Genomic DNA, 23381 nt, shown 5'->3' with positions numbered 1-23381 from the left:
ACTGTAATAGTTTATAACCAAAAGGTCATATTTTGTCTTTAAGTGCTACATTTTGCGCCAACTGCAATATGTTGTCACATGCGGCATGTTGACACACACGTGCTCGTCAGCCATTGGTCCAAACACCCCCAACGTGCGGTGGGTGCCGTGTTGCGTATATTCAGCTATGTGAGAAATTTCAAGTCAATGCGACATCAATAACAGCGCCACCATGTAGTGTCTTTGTCGACACATTACTGAATAGCACACATGTACAGGCATACGTACAATGAACAAAAGTCTTGGGATGCACCTACACACAGCCATTTTTTTTTTTTTACATGGCGATAAAGGACATTTGTGGCACCCGCTATGGGCTGTGCTTCAAATGCACTGGAATACATGTTAGAATACAAATAATACGCATATCCTCAAAGTTGTATGATCATTAGACAAACGGTCAATGACTTTAGTTAATTGATAAGTCCCACCCTTGTGCCCCTGCAAGTACCTTTTACTTGTTTCTCAACCAATCTTGCTCAAATTTGACACACACGTGCTTGTCAGTCCCCTAAAGGTGGGTACTGAATTGGGTGGTGATTTGCCTAAGCGCCTTTAAGTTGCCCAGGGTGTTTTGTAGAGGTGTGTGAGGAAATGTCAAGTCAATATGACTTATGGGGTTTAATAACAGCACCGCTGGAAAAATAATAGCACAGCCAACACAATTGAGGGGGTGCATGTTTGGCCAAGTTTCGAGCAGACTATTTTGCGTGTTTAAGTGTGTCAATGCAGCCGTCAGCTCGGATTCGCCTAACAATGTGAAACATAATACGCCGCCTGCTAAGCAATAAAGTTATGAAAATCAAGTTGTTGTTGATATCACATATCACATAATGGCGCTGCGGGCATTCATTGTGTGGAATGAGTTGGCTGAGCAGACGCTGCCGCAACCCCTGGTGGGCAATGTGGCCAACGAATAAAAAGCAGACGGATGACGGGGGAATTTGAGAAGGAAAAAGGATGAGACATAATGATGCTGAGGGTGACAAATAATAAATCCGGTACCCACTGAGAGAAATAATAAAGCAGCCCCCCAAAGGAGGGCCCTCACTGTAACACACTGTCAGGACTGAGCATCATTACCTTTTAGGTCGATGAAGGTGTACCTAATGTTATGACCAGTGACTGTAGAATGCTTTCTTCCCTTTTCACTCTCATGCTGCCAACACCTCCCCATTATGAATTGTAAATGCTGCATTGCTCCACGGTGGAGAGCACTCCATTTCCACATAGATAGCTTTTTGGGGGGGAGCGGTGGGCACTAGAAAATAGGATGTTGTTGCCGTTCTTTCTTTTCTGTGACAGCGTGGGTGGGAGACGGGGAGAAATTCCGCCAACAGACGACATGTCTTCAATCTAAAGCCTGGTAGATACTTTTAAAATCACAGCTCAACAGCCATGAATTATATAACACACACACACACACACAGGTAAGAAGGTATAGTGATCGTGCACAAGACGAGCGCTAAGGGACTCCTCCATTAGCAGCAAATGCTTTTAAAAAGGCAGCGTCACAGCAGAATCCATTAGGACTAATCTCCATGAAATGAAATGAAATCAAATGAAAAGAAGATGAAATGGAAAGAGAACAGAGGCTTGGGGGGAGCGAGGGGGCAATGTAGGCCCATAATGGGGGCCTGCTGGAGCTCAGCAAATACAGGAGAATAGAAACACATCCATATCATGACCTCCAGCAGGTGCTACATACATACTGTAGCATCCATCCATCTTCTATGCCGCTTATCCTCACTAGGGTTGCGGGTATGCTGGAGCCTATCCTAGCTGACTTTGGGCGAGAGGCAGGATACACCCTGGACTGGTGGCCAGCCAATGGCAGGGCACATACAGACAACCAAGCATTCACTCTCACATTCATACCTATGGACCATTTAGAGTCGCCAGTGAAGCTAACATGCATGTTTGTGGAAGGTGGGAGGAAAGCAGAAAACCCACACACGCACAGCGAGAATATGCAAATTCCACACAGAGATGCCCAACAGAGATTTGAACTCCTGACCGTGTGGCCAACATGCTAACCAAAAGGCCAGCGTGCGGCCCTGTGGCATACATTGCAGGGTAAAGTAACACCTCCCAGATCACACACATGCCTTGGCATGAATGATCAGGACCTACACTACACTACATACATCTTCTTACTCCTTACACCAGGAATACTTGGCTTGGTCACACCTTGCTGACTGCTGATCTCACAACAACTTTATCTGGTGTAATGTCTGTCCACTCGGTGCGCCCTGTGTCCACAATTCCACACTATCACATGGCAACATCACTACATACCGCAGGGGGGTCCAAAGTGTGGCTCGGGGGCCATTTGCGGTAACACTTTATAACAAGGTGCTTGTAATAATCAGTAATTAAACTTAATAAGCCTGTTATTATTATCTTAATAAGGTGAATGTATTATATCTAACCCTAATCTTATTCATATAATACCAGTGTTATTAACTTTTTTAACTATTAACTAACTATTGACAGTAATAACTAATCACAAAACAATGGTTTGGCAATAAGTTAGGGGTGTCACCAGACATGATACACGACATTGGGTCTACGAGAAAAAGATGAGGTTTTAACGTTACTTTTCAGAAAAGTACAATGAAAAAATATATGACAATATATTGTAATCCACTCATTTTGTTTCTACGACGTTACACTCTTCTGCACTCTGTGTGTATGCTAGCAGCCCCGCCTCCACCCACTGGGACAATGAGACCGTATGACTGACAAAGGGGCTCACTCCGTTCATGCTGTTGTTCTATGGAACAAACGTAGCAAAGTGATCCTGCCTGTTTGGATGCGAGAGACGAGGAAAACATGGCAATATATCGATTATCTACTTCATTCATTGTGTGATTCATTCATTTAATTCTTGTCCCCCAGCCTAGTAAATGAAGCATAAAAATGTCTAAACGAACTGAAAGACAAATATAAGGCATTCAGAAGACGTTGTGATGATCTGCAGTGAAATGACGAAGAAGAAATGACGATCAACGCCGGCAGCAAACACCACGCCCATAATGACGGATAAAGATGGTATCCTAAGAAGAAGAAGGATCTGCTCCTAAGAAATCGACAGTGATAACTAAGCAAGACAACCACAGGGACAAAAGTAAGGAGTTATTCTCTCTTTTTGTAATCAGCGCTTCATTCCATCGTGGTATTTACTATATTTGATGTGTCCTCCATGTGTTCTGTGTACTTAGGTGTTCATTTGGGTCTTAGGACTCACATCGCTGTCGTAACAACACAACTTGTAAAAAGGCTGAAGACCTCCTGTACTATAAAAGGTAAGCTTGAATGTACTTTAGAGTAGTCAGTGTACAGCTTGTAAAGCACCATAGGTTCAGTGCTTACCCTGGCACTTCCCAATGACTGAGCCAAAGTCATCTCTTACAGACCTGGATGGGAAAGACACACAAGTTAAAACACACACACACACAGGCTGATTAAGTTGTTAAGTTGTTATTGACCTTGTATTTGTGTACTTACCTAATCTCCACACACTGGTCCTGAACCAAAGCCAAGAGTTTGCCGTTACTGTGGAGGAAAATAACAAAGAAGGACATGCTGACGACAGAAACTGGAACTCTTATTGGCCTGTATGTGCACAAATGTCATTTTAACACGGCCTGGGGTGTTAAACCCTGCAGAGACTGGCTTCACAGGGAATACAAAGAGCAACAACATCTGCTCAGGACGGCGCCATCAAGCACATAAACACAAACTAATGGACGGCAGAGGCCTCTGTTTACACAGCTCAATTGATAAACAATCAATATACAGCCTTTTACTTGGGCTTGTGTGGCTGTAATGAGCAGACGTGTGTGCATGTGTGCATGTGTGCGTGTATGTGTGTATGTGTGTATGTGTGTATGTGTGTATGTGTATGTGTGTGTGTGTGTGTGTGTGTGTTTACCTTGCAAGCACCAGCTGCCAGTTGATCTGCTTGTTCGCCAGCCGGAGAAGACCGACGGGCAAAGATGAGCCGGAGGGGCTGAAATTGCAGCATGAAAACGGTCAAAAAAAGGACACTTTCCAAACTGGCAGCCGAATATCTTAATATGAACAACACTGCAATTATGACTTTTGGTCTTATTTAGATAAAAAGGTAAAAGCCATAAAATGCCATTTGGACTCATTTCACTCCTATTCTCGAAATAGCTACATTTTTCCATCATCAATCATGTTTTTTCGAATAAAAGAAAGAATACCTATTAAATAAATATTTTATACTTGAATTATCTTGAGCGAACATTTGCACTAAATTCAACAGTCTTATCACCGCCGCTAAGATGTGCAGTTCACCGCCAAGCCACCAGAGGGCGCCAGAGACTATTTAAAAAGGTCCAATGACATTTCTATTTTGCAGCCTTTTTATGAACGAGCTGGTGCTGCTATTGACATTGTATTTCATTCAGATATTAACTGTTTTATCCTGTAAGCATTCCAATATATAAAAAGTTTTTCTTATTCTTATTATTATTATTAGAAACAGCACTGGAGGCAGTAAATACAATAAACACCATCCATCCATATTCTATGCCGCTTATCCTCACTAGGGTCACGGGTATGCTGGAGCCTATCCCAGCTGACTTCAGGCGAGAGGCGGGGTACCAGAGTACCCGGAGATAAGCCATGCACAGGGAGAACATCCAAACTCCACACTGAGATGCCCAACAGAGATTGGAACCCAGATCTTCCAAATCTCCTGACTGTGTGGCCAACATGCGGCCTGCATATATATAATCATATTTAATTAAAATACTAGGTTTTCATCCTGGCACTGTAACAACACCGGCAGGCAGGAAATACAACAGACAATATTTACAATTAACAACTGATTTAACTGATTATAATACAATTGTGTTACATGCACTGTATCATATTGAATGCTGTTGGTAATATTTTGGCTACCTAACGAAGCACATAAGACATATCTAATGTAGTAGTCAGTGATTGTGTCATAAGAATAACAGCGAAGATAATGACCTTACCTGTACCACAAATAGTGCAAGATTAATCTGAATGGGCCTGGAAGAAATGTAGGAATTTGTATACATCTGTATTTATTCTTGTATTATTACTATATACAGTACTAAGAGTTAGGACATTTACCTGTTGCTGCTCTTGCAATAAGAGACGTGTCGTGTTCCTTGTTGCCTCGCTGCTGCAAATGGAAAATAGTAAGCGTTGCGATATATGTTGATTATTTTTACTACAGTATGTACACATGCTATGAATGCATTTCATTGCAAAGTATTTTGAAGGCTCTTTTGAACGTACCTCAAAATTTGATGTAAGTAGTAAAAATCATTTAATAACTATAGTTAACACGAGTGTGTAGTGAAACTACAGGATGCCCATGCTACGTGGCTCTACTTGCCACTGACCCCGATGTTTACGAGTTCACGTTTAAAGGCGACACTGACAAGCTACCGCGGCAGAAAAATGTGAAAGCAAAGGATGAACATGAACAGAAAGTGATAGCCGACTAACCTGTGTGTCGGTTTCTGGAGGCCATTCAGTAAGAACAAGTAAATCGTATAAAATGTTTTCATCTTCGCCTTCATGCAAGCTATCTTCCGCCATGTTGACGATGAGCGCCAGCTGTCAAAGCTGTCTACAGCGAGCCGCGTGGGACAAACCTCATAAGGGAACCGCGTTTTATTGACAAGCAGAAGCTAGCGATGATTAAGCAAGCGTTATAAGATTATTTGTAACATATACTTATAAAATGATTTATTGTAATAAATAAACGAATACACGCAAAAAAACATATACGGTTTCATTACAATGTATCACGTGCCCGGAACCAATGCTACAATGTTGTATCTACGTTCCGCTCAATACGTTGCACCCAGTGCGACTTTCTGTACACGTTACATCCGTAAGATTATCGAAGCAGCAATGGCAGCCTTCTCTGGTATCATCTTATATTTTCTGTACAGCGCTAACGTAACGACTGCTGATAACAACTTATGTGTGTTTATGTGTTAATAATCACTTTCTCGCCCTGCAGAAATGGGCGTTATGCCCGAAATCGCCCAAGCCGTGGAGGAAATGGACTGGCTGTAAGTCATTCTGCACGTCACCATTTTTATGCACAAGTTGTGTATACGTTATGGAAAGGTAATAGTATGGGTTTTGTTGCATTTGTTGCATTTGTTGGATTTCAGGCTTCCTACTGACATCCAAGCTGAGTCCATTCCCTTGATTCTAGGCGGAGGAGATGTCCTGATGGTAATCATCAGCGTTTGTACATGTGTTAATGTTGTACCGTTTGACAAGCTCTTTTTCCCTTTCCCGAGGCTGCAGAAACCGGTAGCGGTAAGACAGGAGTAAGTATGGACCTCCACGTTGAATAAAAAATGTGAGAAACATGTGAAGTTGTGACACGTGTCTGTTTTCGTTCTCAGGCCTTCAGTATTCCTGTGATCCAGATTGTGCATGAAACGCTGACTGATCAACTGGAGGGCAAAAAGAGTAGAGCCAGCATCAAAACTGGTGGAGCTGGTGAGAATGTGCTTTATTTTATTTTGTTGATTCAACTATGCACTCGTACTACAGTTTATGAACAAATACTTTGTCTTCTTTTGTCAGTTTTCAACAACTGGCAGATGAACCCTTACGACCGCAGTGCTGCCTTTGGTGAGAAGAGCAAAATGCACTGCACCTTTTTTTCTTTTCTTTTATTTTAAATGAGTGAATTTATTTTGAAAAATAATTATCATTTATTTTATTGTAATTTATTATTATTATCATTATGTTTTGAACTATTTCAATTTGGGGGTGTTTTGTTTTTGTGTCCTTTCAGCAATCGGGCCAGATGGATTCTGTTGTCAAAGCAGAGAGTTTAAAGAATGGCACGGCTGCCGCTCCACAAAGGGCGTTGTTACCAAAGGTGTGCGCAAGTACACTGAAACCTGAAGTAACATTTGTTTTTTATTCAATGGAATATTGCAGTGCTTTAACAACACTTTATAAATGCTAGGCATGGGAATAATTACCAGTTGGGCAAATTCTATTGATGATATAGTGGGGTTGGTAAATCGTGTCGAAATACTAAAAATAGGGTGCACTACTTGGTTGCAACCAGTAGAGGCGCTGTTGAGTCAGTCCTTGCTATTTTACTGTTTTGAAGAATTGCAGCATGACTTGGAAATCATTAAATGATGAATTGTGACACAACAACTATAGATATCTGACCAAAAAAATACAAATATTCAATGAAATATGATTTAAAAAGCAACTATAGTAAATTACTAGTTAATGTTCCACTATTGACTTTGATAGCAAATGATGAGGGTGTAATAGAAATTAAGCAGCAAAGATTGTGTCAGTGTTTTAATAGCAGTAACTCCTGTTGTGCTGTATTTAGGGAAGTACTACTATGAGGTGACCTGTCATGACCAGGGGCTGTGTCGCGTGGGCTGGTGCACCAGCCAAGCAGCCCTTGACTTGGGTAACCTTCTCTTTTACACACTGCAGAACATTTATGCCTTTCATTCCTCCTTGATTTGTCTTTTTTTACTCTCCAGGAACGGATAAATATGGATTTGGTTTTGGTGGAACTGGGAAGAAATCGAACAATAAGCAATTTGACAGCTATGGCGAGGTAAAGCCATACAGTACATACATATTCAAGAGTTTTATTGTCATATGCACATATTCTAGGATCTGTGTTGTTTACATGTAATCAAACACTTTTTTTTTTTCAACTTTTGCAGGAGTTCACCATGCACGACACTATTGGATGCTACCTAGATCTGGACAAGAGCCAAATTTCCTTCTCGAAAAATGGTATGACGGTGTATTGCTTTGGCCACAATATTAGGCACACTTGCAGCGTAAGATTGAATGTAGGGAAGTGGTCAGTTTTCATTGTATTAAATTAACGTAATTTATTTTTATTGTTGTGGTTGCAGCTTGCAAAGACGTAGAGTTGCACTGCGTCATACGGGGCTGAGGTGTTTCTACACTCACACGTGGCACCGGTTACAGTCCGTCATTGTTTCAACAGACAAACATTTCACACAAACTTACCTTATACTTATGACTGAAGTATCAAAAGTATCCATATTTTTTATTTGAGAATGTATTTTAGAGCATGAAGTGCTGGCAGCGGATGTATGGATGTTTCAGTATCGATCCACACATGACTACTGAACACGGCATGACATCATGGATTCAGCCACGGTATGGCTGACATGGTAGAGGCAAAAAAACGTTCCCCTCCCATTCCGTGTGGAAGTGGTAAGTTTTAGGCTTCTCAAGTTTAGAAGAAATAAATTTGAGCCTAAATGGTTAGCTCACTAGCTAGCGGCCGTCTCGGGTCCCTGCAGCGTAAGAGTTGCAATGTGTTGTATATAATATGTAATGTTAAAAAGCATATTTAGAAAATCAGGTTTTCTATGCTATGAAAATATTCCATTTATTAACACTGAATGCGAGATCAAGGAAATTCATTTAGTGCAGTTGGATCTGGAAGCAGTTAACCGCTGTAAACGAGGGATGACTATGTACATGATTTAATATAAAACCAAAAATATGTTGTATGTGTGTTCTAAGAAATATATTATTTAAAGTAAAATGTTAATTATTGAATAAATACCTCTATAATAGTCATTAAAAATTGGCCATTATTTAAGGCCAATTTTTACATATAGATACACATACACTGCTCAAACAAATTAGAGGAACACTTGGAAAACACATCAGATCTAAACTGGGGAAAAATGATCTTGAATATCTTTCCTGATAATAAGTGGGTGATGTATTAGTAACAAAATGATGCCACATCATTTGATAGAAATGAAAATGATCACCCTATAGAGGAGGGAAATCAAAGACACCCCAAAAACGAAAGTGAAAAAATGATGCAGCACACTGGTCCATTTTGCTAAAATGTCATTGTTGCAACTCAAAATGATTCTCAGTAGTTTGTGTGGCCCCCACGTGCTTGTACGCATGCCTGACAACGTCGGGGCATGCTCCTAATGAGACTACGGATGGTGTCCGTATTGTCCTGGGGGATCTCCTTCCAGATCTGGACCAGGGCATCACTGCGGTACCTGGACGCATGGAGGAGATTCCAGGAGACAGGTAGTTACTCCAGGAGAGCTGGACAGGGCCGTAGAAGGTCCTTCAACCCTCACCAGGATCGGTATCTGCTCCTTTGTGCAAGGAGGAACAGGATGAGCACTGCCAGAGCCCTACAAAATGACCTCCAGCAGGCCACTGGTGTGAATGTTTCTGACCAAACAATCAGAAACAGGCTCCATGAGGGTGGCCTGAGGGCCCGACGTCCTGTAGTGGGCCCTGTGCTCACTGCCCAGCACCGTAGAGCTCGATTGGCATTTGCCAAAGACCGCCAGAATTGGCAACTACACCACTGGTGCCCTGTGCTCTTCCCTGATGAGAGCAAGTTCAACCTGAGCACATGCGACAGACGTGAAAGGGTCTGGAGATGCCGTGGAGAACGTTATTCAAGATTCAAGAGTTTTATTGTCATATGTATAGTAAAATAGCAGTTATACTATGCAATGAAATTCTTATTCTGTTCATTCTCCCAAGAAAAGAAAGAAAACACAAGAAAAATAATAGAGCACAATAAACATATGTACTGTACCAATAAATTAAGCAACAACAACAGAAGAGACATTAATACAAATAAATAATAGAAATAAATGAATAAATTAAAAAGTAAATAAATAAAGTGCTATGAGTGTGTGTGGCGTGTGTGAGTGCTTCGTTGAGAAGCCTGATGGCCTGTGGGTAAAAGCTGTTGGCCAGCCTTGTGGTCCTGGACTTCAAACTCCTGTAGCGTCTGCCTGACGGTAGGAGTGTGCTGTCCTTGATGAGGTTGTGTGTTCTGCGTAGGACTCTAATTTTATAAATGTCTTGCAGTGAGGGGAGGGCTGCCCCAACAATGTTCTGTGAGGTTTTGATCACCCGCTGGAGTGCCTTCCTATCACGTGTTGTACAGTTACCGTACCAAACAGTGATGGAGGCGGTAAGGACACTTTCGATTGTGGTGGACATTCCAAATTTCCTCAGTCTTCTCAGGAAGTACAGTCTTCTTTGGGGACTTCTTCATAATTTGTTGGGTGTTGTGAGACCAGGTGAGGTCCTCACTGATGTGTGTGCCAAGGAACTTGAAGGTTTACACCCTCTCCACCTCAGTCTCATCAATAAACAGGGGTCTATGTGGCTCCTTTTCCCTTGTTCTTGGGTCAATGATCATCTCTTTAGTCTTATCTGTATTGAGAAGGAGATTGTTATCACGACACCAAGCTATGAGGTCCGCCACCTCTCTTCTGTATGATGTTTTAACACCACCAGTGATCAGGCCGATGACTGTAGTGTCATCCGCAAATTTAATTATCCTGTTGTTGTTGTGGGAGGCCACGCAATTGTAGGTGAAGAGCGTGTAGAGGAGCGGACTCAGCACACACCCCTGTGGGGTCCCAGTGCTCACAATTCTTGAGCTGGATGTGCGATTGTGGACTCTGACTGACTGGGGCCTGCCTGTTAGAAAGTTAAACACCCAGTTACAGAGGGAGGGTGACAGGCCAAGTGTGAGGAGCTTATTTGTGAGTTTGTGGGGGCTGACTGTGTTAAAAGCAGAGCTATAGTATAGAAATAGCATTCTGACATATGTGTCCTGGCCCTGTAAGTGAGAAAGGGCTGTGTGGATGGCAGTGTTGACTGTATCATCCATGGACCGGTTCTGGCGATATGCAAACTGTAGAGGGTCCACAGTGGCCGGGATGCTCTTTTTGATGTGGGTCATGACTATTCTTTCAAAGCACTTCATTACAATAGGAGTGAGTGCTATAGGGCGATAGTCATTCAAGCAGGTCACGTTGCTCTTCTTGGGTACGGGCACTATGGTGGTGGACTTAAAGCAGGTCGGTACAGATGCTTGTGCAAGCGACAGGTTAAATATGTCAGCAAGCACATCAGCTAGTTCTGATGAGCAAACCCGAAGTGCACGTCCTGAGATGTTGTCTGGGCCTGCTGCTTTTCGTGGGTTTGTTTTGTTCAGAACCCAGCGAACATCAGCTGATGTCACCATGAGAGGTGAGTCCTGTGTGCTCCCCAAGTCCAGCCACCCTCTCTGCTCATCAGGAGTTTGGGTGTCAAAGCGGGCATAGAACTCATTCAGCTCATCTGGAAGTGTGGTTTGACTGGATGTGGCTACGCTACTCCGCTGTCGATAGTCTGTGATGTGCTGGAGCCCCGCCCACATGCGCCGAGGGTCTGAGGTGGAATAGTAGCCCTCCAGCTTCTGTCTGTACTGTCTTTTGGCCTCTTGTATGGACCTCCTCAGGTCATATCTGGCCTTTTTGTAGTCCTCAGTGGTGCCCATGACAAATGCAGTCGAACGAGCACGTAGCTTAGCCCTTACATCACAGTTCATCCACTGTTTTTGGTTAGGGTATTTCCTGTCATACTTGGTGGTGGTAACAGTCTCTATGCATGTGCTAATGTAGCCAGTAACAGCAGAAGCATATTCATCCAAATCAACAGTACAATCTTCCCTCCCCGCTGCAGTTTTAAACACATCCCAGTTTGTGCAGCCAAAGCAGTCCTGAATTACTTGATCAGTTTCTTCATTCCACACTTTAACTGCTGTACTTACAGGGGGAGCTTGTTTGAGAAGTTGTCTGTATGTTGGATAAAGGGATATAGAGATGTGGTCGGCCTTTCCAAAGTGGGGTCTTGGAACAGCCTTCAAAGCACCTTTCATGTTGCTGTAGACTTGGTCCAGGATGCTATTTTCTCTTGTGGGAAAGCTTACATGCTGGTAATATTTGGGGAGAACAGTCCTGAGGTTGCAGTGGTTGAAATCGCCAGATATAATGAATACAGCGTCTGGGTGTTTGGTCTCATGTTTATCAATGATGTCATGCAGGAGGCCCAGTGCGTTAGCGGTGTTAGCTCGTGGTAGAATGTAAACAGCAACATCATTCAGCATGACCAGTTTGGTGGTGGGTCAGTGATGGTCTGGGGAGGCATATCCCTGGAAGGATGCACAGACCTCTACAGGTTAGATAACGGCACCCTGACTGCTATTAGGTATCGGGATGAAATCCTTGGACCCATTGTCAGAACCTATGCTGGTGCAGAGGGACCTGGGTTCCTCCTGGTCCACGACAATGCCCGACCTCATGTGGCTGGTGTATGCAGGTAGTTCCTGGAGGATGAAGGAATTGATACGATTGACTGGCCCCCACATTCACCTGACCTAAACCCAATGGAACACCTCTGGGACATTATGTTTAGGTCCATCCGGCACCGCCAGGTTGCTCCTCAGACTGTCCAGGAGCTCATTGATGCCCTGGTCCAGATCTGGGAGGAGTTCCCCCAGGACACCATTCGTAGTCTCATTAGTAGCATGCCCCCACGTTGTCAGGCATGCGTACAAGCACGTGGGGGCCACACAAACTACTGAGAATCATTTTGAGTTGCTACAATGACATTTTAGCAAAATGGACCAGTGTGCTGCATCATTGTTTCACTTTTATTTTTGGGGTGTCTTTGATTTCCCCCCTCTATAGGGTGATCATTTTCATTTCTATCAAATGATGTGGCATCATTTTGTTACTAATACATCACCCACTTATTATCAGGAAACATATTCAACATCATTTTTCCCCCAGTTTAGATCTGATGTGTTTTTGAAGTGTTCCTCTAATTTTTTTGAGCAGTATATATGTGTACATATGTGGTCAATGTGCGTCTGCTTTATAAATGATTCATGTTTCTTTCCAAATAACCAGATCATGATTTGGGTTTGGCTTTCGAGATCCCTCAGCAACTGAAGAATCAGCCCTTCTTTGCCTCCTGTGTGCTCAAGGTATCACATTATGGCAGGGGTGTCCAATGTGCTGCCCGGGGGCCATTTGTGGGCTGTGGCTGTTTTTTTTATTGGCCAGCGGCTCATTCTAAAAATATAATTTAACAAGGAAACCACCACCAACAGCAAAAATGGGTAAAAAAGCATTATTTTACAAGAATAAAGTCAAAATATGAAGAGAAAAAAAGCAGTTGAAATCTAATGAGAATGTGGTAGTATTTATTAAAAAAAAAAAAGGAAAAGGAAAAATAACATCATTTTAGTAGCATGAAGTTGAAATTATTTTTTTTTTAAGTCTTATTATGAAAAACAAAACAACGACTAAAAATGTAATTGCTGGATATTAGGTTGGACTTGGGCTGCAGAGAAAGTTCTAATAAGAGAATAAAATCAAAATACTATGGGCATAATGTCATAATTACAAGAAGAACATTGGAGAAAAAAACAGCAGAAATGTAAAAAACAGCTGCTATTTTATGAGAATAAATGAAAATATTAAGAGAAAAGGATTGTATTCTCACAAGGAAAAAGTCGCAATGTTACGAGAATAAACTCTTAATATTATGAGAAGGAATGTCATTTAGTAGCAAAGAGTTGAAACAAAGAAAGAAGGCATTATATTTAAAAGCCCTCGTATCATAAGCAGAACAAAGTAACTTAGAGGAAAAAGTTGTGATATTATGGGAATAGAGTCATCATTTTAGCAAAAGAACATTAAGATTATTGAAGAAGAAAGTTTCAATATTTGGAAAAAGTTGATACTAATAACAGGCTTTCTCACCTATATCAGAAATATTTTTTTTGAAATATATATATATACCCTTTCCAAAAAATTAGAATGTCATGGAAAAGTTGTTTAATTTCCATAATTCCATTCAAAAAGTTAAACTTTCATAGATTATAGATTCAGGGCCTACAATTTAAATGATTTCAAGTATTTATTTGTTTATTTTTACATAATTTGGGCTTCCAGCTCATAAAACCCACGAAAACAGGAATTCAAAAAATTAGAATACTGTGAAGAAATCACCATTTACTTCTCAGTTTTTGCAGGAAAAAAAAGAAAGAAATTAGGATCACATCAAATCAATCAAAATATGGTACTTTCAAAACGATATGTCAATCTTCAATACTTGGTTGGGAATCCCTTTGCCTTAATCACTGCCTCGATGCCACGTGGCATTGAAGCAATCAGCCTGTGGCATTGCCTGGGAGTTATGGAAGCCCAGATTTCCTTGATGCTTGCTGTCAGCTCTTCTTTGTTGTTGGGTCTGGTGCCCCTCATTTTCCTCTTGAGAATACCCCATAGATTCTCAATGGGGTTTAGGTCCGGTGAGTTGGCTGGCCAGTCAAGCACTGTGATGGCATGGGCATCAAACCAGGTTTTGGTGCTTCTGGCGGTATGGGCGGGGGCCAGGTCCTGCTGGAAGATGAAATCTGCATCTCCATACAGATCCTCAGCAGAAGGAATCATGAAGTCCTCTAAAACATTCTGGTAGACTGTTGCAGTGACCTTGGATTTAAGAAAGCAGAGTTTACCAACACCTGCACCGGACATTGCACCCCAAATCATGACGGACTGTGGATATTTCACACTGGACCTCAGGCAGCTTGGGTTCTGTTCCTCACCAGTCTTCCTCCAAACCCTTGGACCTTGATTCCCAAATGAAAGGCACACTTTACTTTCATCGGAAAAGAGGACCTTGGACCACTGGCCAACAGTCCAGTCCTTCTTCTCCTTGGCCCAGTGCAGACGCTTCCTACGTTGGCTCAGGTTCAGAAGTGGCTTGACCCGAGGAACCCGACAGTTGTAGCCCATCTCCCGGATGCGTCTGAATATGGTGGTTTTTGAAGCTGTGATTCCCGCCTCATTCCACTCTTTCTGTATCTCTGCCAGATTCTTGAATCTTCCCTGTTTGATAATCCGCTGAGGCCCACGGTCATCTCTTTTGCTGGTGCATCTTCTCCTGCCACATTTTGCCCTTCCTCTAGACTTTCCATTGATATGCTTGGACACAGCACTCTGTGAACAACCAGCCTCCTTAGCTATCAACTTTTGTGGCTTACCCATCCTATGGAGGGTATCAATGATGGTCTTCCCCATATTGAACCCAACTGAGACAATTGAACTAAACTGAAGCAATTTAATGACACCTGGGGAAGCCTGTGCAGGTGATTTGACTTTAGTAGATGATTAGTGTGTGACACTCAGTTTAAAACATTCATGCCCTGCAAAATTTGGGCTGATTTCTTCACAGTATTCTAATTTTTTGAATTCCTGTTTTCGTGGGTTTAATGAGCTCAAAATGATGCCACATCATTTGATAGAAATGAAAATGATCACCCTATAGAGGGGGAAAATCAAAGACACCCCAAAAATGAAAGTGAAAAAATGATGCAGCATCCTTTGGTCCATTTAGCTAAAATGTCATTGTAGCAACTCAAAATGATTCTCAGTAGTTTGTGTGGCCCCCACGTGCTAGTACGCATGCCTGACACCGTCGGGGCATGCTCCTAATGAGACTACAGATGGTGGCCTGGTGTCCTTAGCATATAAAATATCACCGCCACTCACAACATGCAAATTGACTTTTTATGACTCGTTTTGTGTTGCAGAACGCAGAGCTCAAGTTCAACTTTGGCGGTGAGGCCTTCAAGCATCCGCCCAAGAGCGGCTTCGTAGCGTTGGATCAGGCTCCAGAGGGCCAAACAGTCAAGTCTTCACAGACAGGTTTGTCAAACAATACGACGGCGTGTGTGCTATGTATGCGTTGCTGTGACCGTTGTGTGTTTTGCGCAGGCAGCGCCAAGGTGAGCCAGGCCAAAGCGTCCACCAACGCACCCAAGGCACTCATCATCGAGCCGTCAAAAGAGCTGGCCGAGCAGACCCTAAACAACATCACGCAGTTCAAGAAATACGTGGTCAGCCCCAAGCTCAGGTACGGAACTTTGGCCACAACATTAGGAACACCTAGACAAGCTTTAGGCAATGGTACAATAACGCTCACGCACAGCCAAACTGCTGTCGTCTTTGTTACTTTTTCTTACAAGCATATTCCTTGTTTCATTGAATAGATTTTTCCCTGAAAAGACTCAAGCTCCATTTGAAGTCCCCTATCATGTCCAGGCTGTGAACACGTTCTTTCAGCTGAAGTTGGCTAACTTTTTTTCCATTTTGTCATTATGAGGAATGGTATGGAGCATTCATCCATTTTGGAATATGGCTGTTATATTGCAAGATGGTTGAAAAGTGAATACTTCTACCCAGCTCTGCATATAACAAAATGGGACAAATAAAAAACTGGGGGGTTTCTAACTGTATGTTCATTTGGAATAAAATAATAGATGGATGGATATTCTTGACTTAAAATTTGATGTAGTTATCGTTGTAGTCGTGTAAGGAACCATCTGTTTTCTATGCCGCTTATCGTCACTAGGGTTGTGGGGCTATGCTGAAGCCTATCCCTGGCGGGGTACACCCTGGACTGGTGGCCAGCCAATGGCAGGGCACATATAGACAAACAAGCATTCACACTCACATTCATACCTATGGACAATTTAGAGTCGCCAGTGAAGCTAACATGCATGTTTTTGGAATGTAGGAGTACCCAGACCACCGTGCAGCCCACATCCCTACTTATTATAGATAAAAAGTACTTATAGAGCCAAACTTTTTTTTATCTGCGATTAAATGCGATTACCATATTTTCCAGTCACACTTTTTTTTCATGGTTTGGCTGGTCCTGCAACTTATACTCCGGACTGACTTACTGTACATATGTTTTTTTCACACTGTCCGCCACGAGAGGGCGCTGTAGGCTCGTGTGCCAGCATCTGCTGTTGGTGCGACCTATAGTCTTGAAAATACGGTAATTTTAAATTAACTATTGACAAAATGTGATTTATCACCATTAAATGTGTTCATGGGTTGACAACAAAACTTCTTACAAAATAGGCCTTGCATCTGTTCATTGTTGAGCATGTGGCCCTGGCTGGAAGAAGACACCAAGTCATGTTTCTATACTGTGTGTACAGTACACGTGCAGTACATAGAGCATGCTGAATAAATGGCAATGCTGTGTTTTGTCTCAGGGAGCTGCTGGTGATCGGCGGCATGGCTGCCAAGGAACAACTGGCTGCTCTGGAGCAAGGCGTACGTGTCCTCAGTTTGGAGCACACTTCCTCTTCTCCTTTTCATCCAATGTGTCTGATCCCCCAGGTGGACATTGTGGTGGGAACCCCCGGCAGACTGGATGACCTCATATCCACTGGGAAACTCAGCCTGTCCCAAGTCCGCTTCCTGGTCCTGGATGAATGTGTATGTAGACTAGTTGTTTACATGTGCAGGAATGTTGCTCTGCTGTAGTTTGGTTGTGTGTGCGTGTGCTTTTAGGACGGCCTCCTGTCAGCAGGATATACGGACTTCATCAACAGGATCTATAATCAGATCCCTCAGGTGACGTCTGACGGCAAACGTCTGCAGGTAAGACGTCCCTGACATGCAAAGACCACATGCACATCTACACATCCTCATCCTCCTCGCCTCCAGGTGATCGTGTGCTCGGCCACGCTGCACTCCTTCGACGTGAAGAAGTTGTCCGAGCGCATCATGCACTTCCCCACTTGGGTGGACCTGAAGGGCGAGGACTCGGTGCCAGAGACCGTCCATCACGTGGTGGTGCCCGTCAACCCCAAGTCGGACCGCCTCTGGGAGCGCCTGGGCAAGAACCACATCAGGGTGCGTAAACATTGCTCTGGACACTGCAGTATTGCAGTATATTACAGTATATGTGCAGTGTATTACAGTATATATGCAGGATGTTACCAGTATTACAGTATATATTACAGTATATGTGCAGTATGTTACAGTATATATGCAGGATGTTACCAGTATTACAGTATATATTACAGTATATGTGCAGTATGTTACAGTATATATGCAGGATGTTACCAGTATTACAGTATATATTACAGTATATTTGCAGTGTATTACAGTTTATATGCAGGATGTTACCAGTATTACAGTATATATTACAGTATATGTGCAGTGTATTACAGTATATATGCAGGATGTTACCAGTATTACAGTATATATTACAGTATATGTGCAGTGTATTACAGTATATATGCAGGATGTTACCAGTATTACAGTATATATTACAGTATAAGTGCAGTATGTTACAGTATATATGCAGTACAGTAGACGCCCCTACAACGTAAATAATCCGTTCCGAGAACCTTTATGTTCTAGGGATTTGATGTTATACGAAGCGTAAAATACATGTAAATAGCCTAATCCGTTCCAAGATCTTCCCAAACTCACCCCTTTGGCCCTTCAAAATATTCAAAGTCCACCAAATATGGTGGGAAAATATAAGAAAACATTAGCATAAACATAGTAAAGTAACATTCCAATGTCAAATATGGTAATAAATAAGATTACTGTAATTGAATAAAACTGAAAACAAAAACAATCCTACCGTTCACGAGATGTCTTGATCAGGAGCGCAAGTGGAGGCAGGAAGGAGGATGAGGACTCGCCTGAGTCGAAACGCGACTCAAAGAGTCTAAGAGTCAGCTGGTCTCTACACGATAATGCTGTGTGCCAAATTTTAATTTGTAACTTAACTTAATTGTTTAAGTTAGTTTCAGGGGGACTACGAAGAGGAAGGAGTTTGAAGGGACAAGCCTGTCTCTCACACAAACTCACGTACGTGCTGTATAAGTCAGCCAATGAGATGAGAGCGTAGGCGGTGCCCCGATAATCAGCCAATGAGATGAGAGCGGAGGCGGTGCCCCGATAATCAGCCAATGAGATGAGAGCGGAGGCGGTGACCCGAAAATCAGCCATTGAGAGCGTCAAGCGTCAGAAGGCGTCACCAAGTGTTAGTCTGAACTTGCACCGACTTGAGGCATTTATCAAATTGATTGGAAAAAAAAGACTTGCTCTGACTTGAGGCTTTATGTTATAGGGAATTTCTTCTGTAATACGAAGCAAAAACTTTACATAAATTCTTTATGTTCAGTGGAATTTATGTAAAAGGAGGTTTATGTTATGCAAGGTACTACTGTATATTAGAGTATTATCAGTGTATTACAATAGAGTCATCCCTCGCTGCATAGCAATTTGAGCATCACACTCTATTGCTTTATTTTTATTAATGAATAAATGATGGCTGTTCAGTGGTTGAATATGAGTAAAAACACGCATATTTAAGCAAATTTTACTTATTCTTGGCCGAAATGAAGCATTTAAGCATAAAAATGGCTAAATGAACAAGCTAAATGAACTCCAATACAAAACAAGGCAGAGGAAGTATTCTAATTGTGAATGTGCTCTTCTACATTGGCCACTAGGTGTCACTAATTGTTCAGTGAGACAAGCACCAGACGTGATCTTACTGCTTTGAACAGGCACGATAATAATAACATAATAATCACACGGGCACTGTTGGGGTCATAACCCACGACCAGCTATAACTAAATTCTGAACTTGCGACGTCACTTCCTGTCCTCCACACATCTGTCCGCCCGCCACAACGTCCCCTAGGGAACACCTTTACTGTGACACGTGAGCAGGAGTTGTATTGACATCTTAAATGGCCTATTTACTCTTTATTATGTCTGCTAGATTGGGTAATATGACTGTAGAGCCACCATTGCAATACGTTAATGAGACAATAGCCATCGCAGCAAGTACGCTGTCCAGAAAACAACAAGGAGTTTAGTATCTTATTTATGTCTTCTTTGCTCTGACTATATTTACTGTATTGGGTAATACAATGTAAAGGTGACTATAGGGGTGTTATTTCATGTCAAGGGGGCTCTAATTATGTTGAAAAGCATATTTAGAAGATGGTATATTTCATAATATTCCACTTACAGAATCATTTGAAAGAAAACCTTCCTAATGACAACATACTGTACATTTCTTTATGAGTATGACCAATTAGTTCCTAGTCATTTGTTCATTTTGTTGTGCTACCTTGTAGGATTGTGCCAAAACAACAAAATCTTGTAGTTTAACCAATGTAAATGTTGGTGCAAACCAGGATAAAGGTGCAGCTCCAGGCATTGTATCAGTTGCGCCACCACAATCCAGCAGATGGAGTCATAGGCACCCACTTTATACACTAATGTGCATTACTACCCCCCCAGAATAGGAGTGGTACGGCATCACCTTGCATGATTTTTCCAACTAAATGACACAAGCTTGTTTGTTGTGTTTGTAGACTGATGAGGTCCACGCCAAAGATAACACCAGGCCAGGCGCCAGCTCAGCAGGTGGGTTTTCCCAGCCGCTGTAGTGAGCCGCTCTAACGTAGTACAACATACTGTATATTTCCTGCATTAAAGAAATGTGGTCCGAGGCTATCAAGGTACTGAAGGGCGAGTACACGGTGAGGGCCATCAAGGAGCACAAAATGGACCAGGCCATCATCTTCTGCCGCACCAAGATGGACTGTGACAACATGGAGCAGTACTTCATCCAGCAGGGAGGAGGTAGAATGTAGCAGGCAGGCTGTTTGGGAGTTTGTGCGCTAATATGATGACTTCCCATCAGGTCCCGACAGTAAAAACCACCAGTTTTCCTGCGTTTGTCTCCACGGTGATCGAAAGCCCAACGAGAGGAAGTACAACTTGGAGTGCTTCAAGGTAAAGGAGTACTACGTCCCCTCCCATCTTAAGCAGCGCTTCCAAGCACTTAGCGTCCCAGTTTAGCTTCTACCATGCAGATAATAATACTTGCATGTCTCTAGTGTCTTTGGATTTCTATTCAAAAGGTGATGGAGCACGCGTAGCACCGGTGGTGCTTGTGTCACAATTTAAGAATCATTAGCCTACCCTACCAGTATTTACTGTGGGGGGGCTACATTTACATTTAGCAGGCTTGCGTAGTGTGCAAGTGTAACGGATGCCAGCCTGTGAGGCTGTGTGAGTGTACATTGGTAAACCTCACTCCCTCTGCCTCAAGAGCTGCGCTGAACACTCTGCCGACAGTCCGGGCTTTTAGTCGCGTGGTCAGCGCCTTTGCCTCCCATTACGAGGGTCCTGTGTTCAAGCCCCGGTGCGGGCAGTGCGAAACAGGGCGTGTTACACAAGTATGACTTCAAATCGTGGCCAATCAGCAAAACCACGTTTAAGGTCATCTTGTGTCTCCAGAGGAAGGAAGTGAGACTCCTGATCTGCACGGACGTCGCTGCCAGAGGGATCGACATCCATGGCGTTCCCTACGGTAGGTGACACCCCCAACTTCTGACTTCAATTCATTTCTACGTTTTTTTCTTTTCATTTCAGTGGCAGAAAGAAATCATTTTTTATGTATGATTCCATTATTTTAGGGCTGGGGTGTCCAAACCTCTTCCACCAAGGGGCCTCATACTGAAAAATCAAAGGATTTAGGGGGGGGCGCATATTATTTTGCTTCATTTTGCAAAAAGGCTAAAAACGTTGAAAAGCACTTTGATGTCTTTATTTGTTTACTTTGTAAAAAGCATGATATACTGTATTTATAAACGCCACACTTTGGACACAGTATCCAAGTTGTGGCTGCAGTAAGTATACTTAATGTATGTTAGCTTTGCTGTCTGGGGAACCTCACTCCATTCACCGGTGTGTGTTCTAGAATGTTGTAATACTTGATGCTGTTTGAAATGCCTAACGTAAAACTATAGTATGTAACACACTGCATCTGTGCCAGTTGTTGCCAGGTAGTGAGTACTGTAGAGTGTAGGATAGGAACATTGCCACGAGACTGGATAAGACCAGTGATGATAAACACTACAGTGTCATGTCTGCAGTGATTAACGTCACCCTACCCGATGAGAAGCAGAACTACGTCCACCGTATCGGCCGAGTGGGCCGAGCAGAGAGGTTAGGGCCTCTTTTGCGTGACATTTGTGTATTGTCGCCTGTATTTGTTAAAAAGCTATCATGGTTTTATTCCCTTTCCAAACATGCAGAATGGGCTTGGCCATCTCCTTGGTTGCTATGGAGAAGGAGAAGGTGAGGCCAGACGGTGTCAAGACACACAATAGAGAAGCTTTTTTAAAAAAAAAAACTAATAATGTAGAATGAGCTGTATATTTTTGGTTACACAGGTGTGGTACCACGTCTGTCCCAACCGAGGCAGAGGCTGCTACAACACCCGACTGAAGCAGGACGGAGGCTGCACCATCTGGTACAACGAGAAAGAGGTGGGAGACATAAACATCATCATCATCATCGCTACAATTATTACATCCAGGAAGTCTGCGTTCTTTGGTCTTTACCTCAATTTTCCTTTTTAATTTTACCCCCCATCACAGCTCCTATCGGAAATTGAGGAGCACCTCAAGTGCACCATCACCCAGTGCGAGGCGGACATCAAGGTACCAGTGGACGACTTTGACGGAAAGGTCACGTATGGCCAACGCAGGGCGCTGGGAGGTACGCGTCTTCCCATTTTCCCCATAGAAAATAAAAAAAAATGCTAATCAGTTCCAGGGTTAAATTGTTGCTGTCGTACAAGTGTAAAAAGAAGTTCTAGTAGTAAGACAAAACCCAAACTGGTCACACACAACCCACTTCTTTTGTTATTATTGTGGCCTTGTGTACACACGTACTACACATTTAACCATAGTGTGCTGAGCAGCCAGGACGGGAACATGTTAACCACATTGTTGTGCTACACACTCCTGTTCTTTGGTTGTCATCACTTCTGTGCGACTTTTGAGGCATATTTTTCCCCTAAATGTGGGTTGGTGTCCAAATGAATCAACCTTTTGTTTTAGGTGGCCTGTACTGAATGTTGGCGCAGATCAAACACTATCATGCTAACCGCTCGCTTGGTGGTTGTTGTCTTAAAGGTGGCAACTACAAGGGTCACGTAGATGTGCTGGCCCCCACGGTGCAAGAGCTGGCCAGCCTGGAGACCGAGGCCCAGTCGTCCTTCCTCCGTTTGGGGTACTTGCCCAAGCAGCTCTTCAGAGCCTTCTGAGTGCAACTGGCTGCTGTTCCCAAGCTCCCAAACAATCATTCACTATTTCACACTGAAGAGTGTTTCCTGCTTAAAGGCCTTTACTGCAGAGTTATCAAAACCTTTTCCTCATGCCAGCACCAAAGCAGCTTTTGTTTCTGATGAATTTGCCTGGTAGAGGTATTTCTTTTTGCGTATTTCTTGGCTGCAGAATCTGTGTGTGTTGGTGGATCAGTCTTTTCTTTTCTCAAATAAACAGTGGAGCCCATCCTTTGTTACCATGAAGTGGAATAATGTGCGTTACTTTTTGGGTATTGGTGACTTTCTGATAAAGAATATTTGTTGCAGAAGAGAAATTCTATCATAGAAGCACATGCATTGACACATTGTTGATGTTATAAAAGAATGATGAAAATAGCCACAAGTCACATCTTTGCTGACTAGAAAAACACTTGGAGAACGCAGACCTCCGCCAAGTGCCATAGTGTGCCGCCCAACCCC

General features: G+C 42.8%; 2 protein-coding genes across 7 annotated transcripts in view; one reads left to right on the top strand and one right to left on the bottom strand.

Moving 5' to 3' along the window:
* nbas (NBAS subunit of NRZ tethering complex) overlaps positions 1–5677 on the bottom strand; it is a 131481-nt gene extending 125804 nt beyond the window's left edge. For 3 of the 6 annotated variants that reach the window (XM_054761776.1, XM_054761775.1, XM_054761780.1), the window contains exons 1-6: positions 5557–5677; positions 5176–5227; positions 5055–5091; positions 3977–4054; positions 3550–3597; positions 3415–3458 (exon numbers count right to left, since the gene is read on the bottom strand). In XM_054761776.1, the coding sequence (XP_054617751.1) occupies positions 3415–3458; positions 3550–3597; positions 3977–4054; positions 5055–5091; positions 5176–5227; positions 5557–5649 (352 nt within the window). In that variant the 5' untranslated portion in view covers positions 5650–5677. The remainder of the gene's footprint in view (positions 1–3414; positions 3459–3549; positions 3598–3976; positions 4055–5054; positions 5092–5175; positions 5228–5556) is intronic. The other 3 variants (XM_054761777.1, XM_054761778.1, XM_054761779.1) reach the window with 3 other exon arrangements.
* Positions 5678–5898: 221 nt separating this feature from the next.
* ddx1 (DEAD (Asp-Glu-Ala-Asp) box helicase 1) lies at positions 5899–23165 on the top strand. Its single transcript, XM_054762397.1, has 26 exons — positions 5899–5983; positions 6080–6131; positions 6237–6300; positions 6369–6398; positions 6477–6573; positions 6661–6708; positions 6875–6961; positions 7439–7522; positions 7599–7675; positions 7788–7860; positions 12846–12922; positions 15539–15653; positions 15723–15861; positions 17015–17075; positions 17142–17240; positions 17316–17405; positions 17472–17660; positions 20155–20206; positions 20279–20425; positions 20487–20578; positions 21086–21158; positions 21724–21796; positions 21886–21928; positions 22024–22119; positions 22231–22351; positions 22771–23165. Exons 1-26 carry the CDS (start codon positions 5968–5970, stop codon positions 22899–22901), a joined length of 2226 nt encoding a protein of 741 aa, XP_054618372.1. The 5' UTR covers positions 5899–5967; the 3' UTR covers positions 22902–23165.
* Positions 23166–23381: the final 216 nt, after the last annotated feature.

The sequence above is a fragment of the Dunckerocampus dactyliophorus genome, chromosome 19, assembly GCF_027744805.1.
Source record: "Dunckerocampus dactyliophorus isolate RoL2022-P2 chromosome 19, RoL_Ddac_1.1, whole genome shotgun sequence".
Classification (NCBI taxonomy): domain Eukaryota; kingdom Metazoa; phylum Chordata; class Actinopteri; order Syngnathiformes; family Syngnathidae; genus Dunckerocampus; species Dunckerocampus dactyliophorus.
The sequence above is the reverse complement of the archived record's forward strand: the minus strand, read 5'-3'. Positions and strand labels throughout refer to the sequence as shown.

Bases quoted from the DNA above. Each gene is read 5' to 3' on its own strand.
- ddx1 (XM_054762397.1), top strand. The intron at 6,574-6,660 runs GTGAGAATGTGC...TTCTTTTGTCAG, and splicing joins CATCAAAACTGGTGGAGCTG to TTTTCAACAACTGGCAGATG. The intron at 22,352-22,770 runs GTACGCGTCTTC...GTTGTCTTAAAG, and splicing joins CCAACGCAGGGCGCTGGGAG to GTGGCAACTACAAGGGTCAC.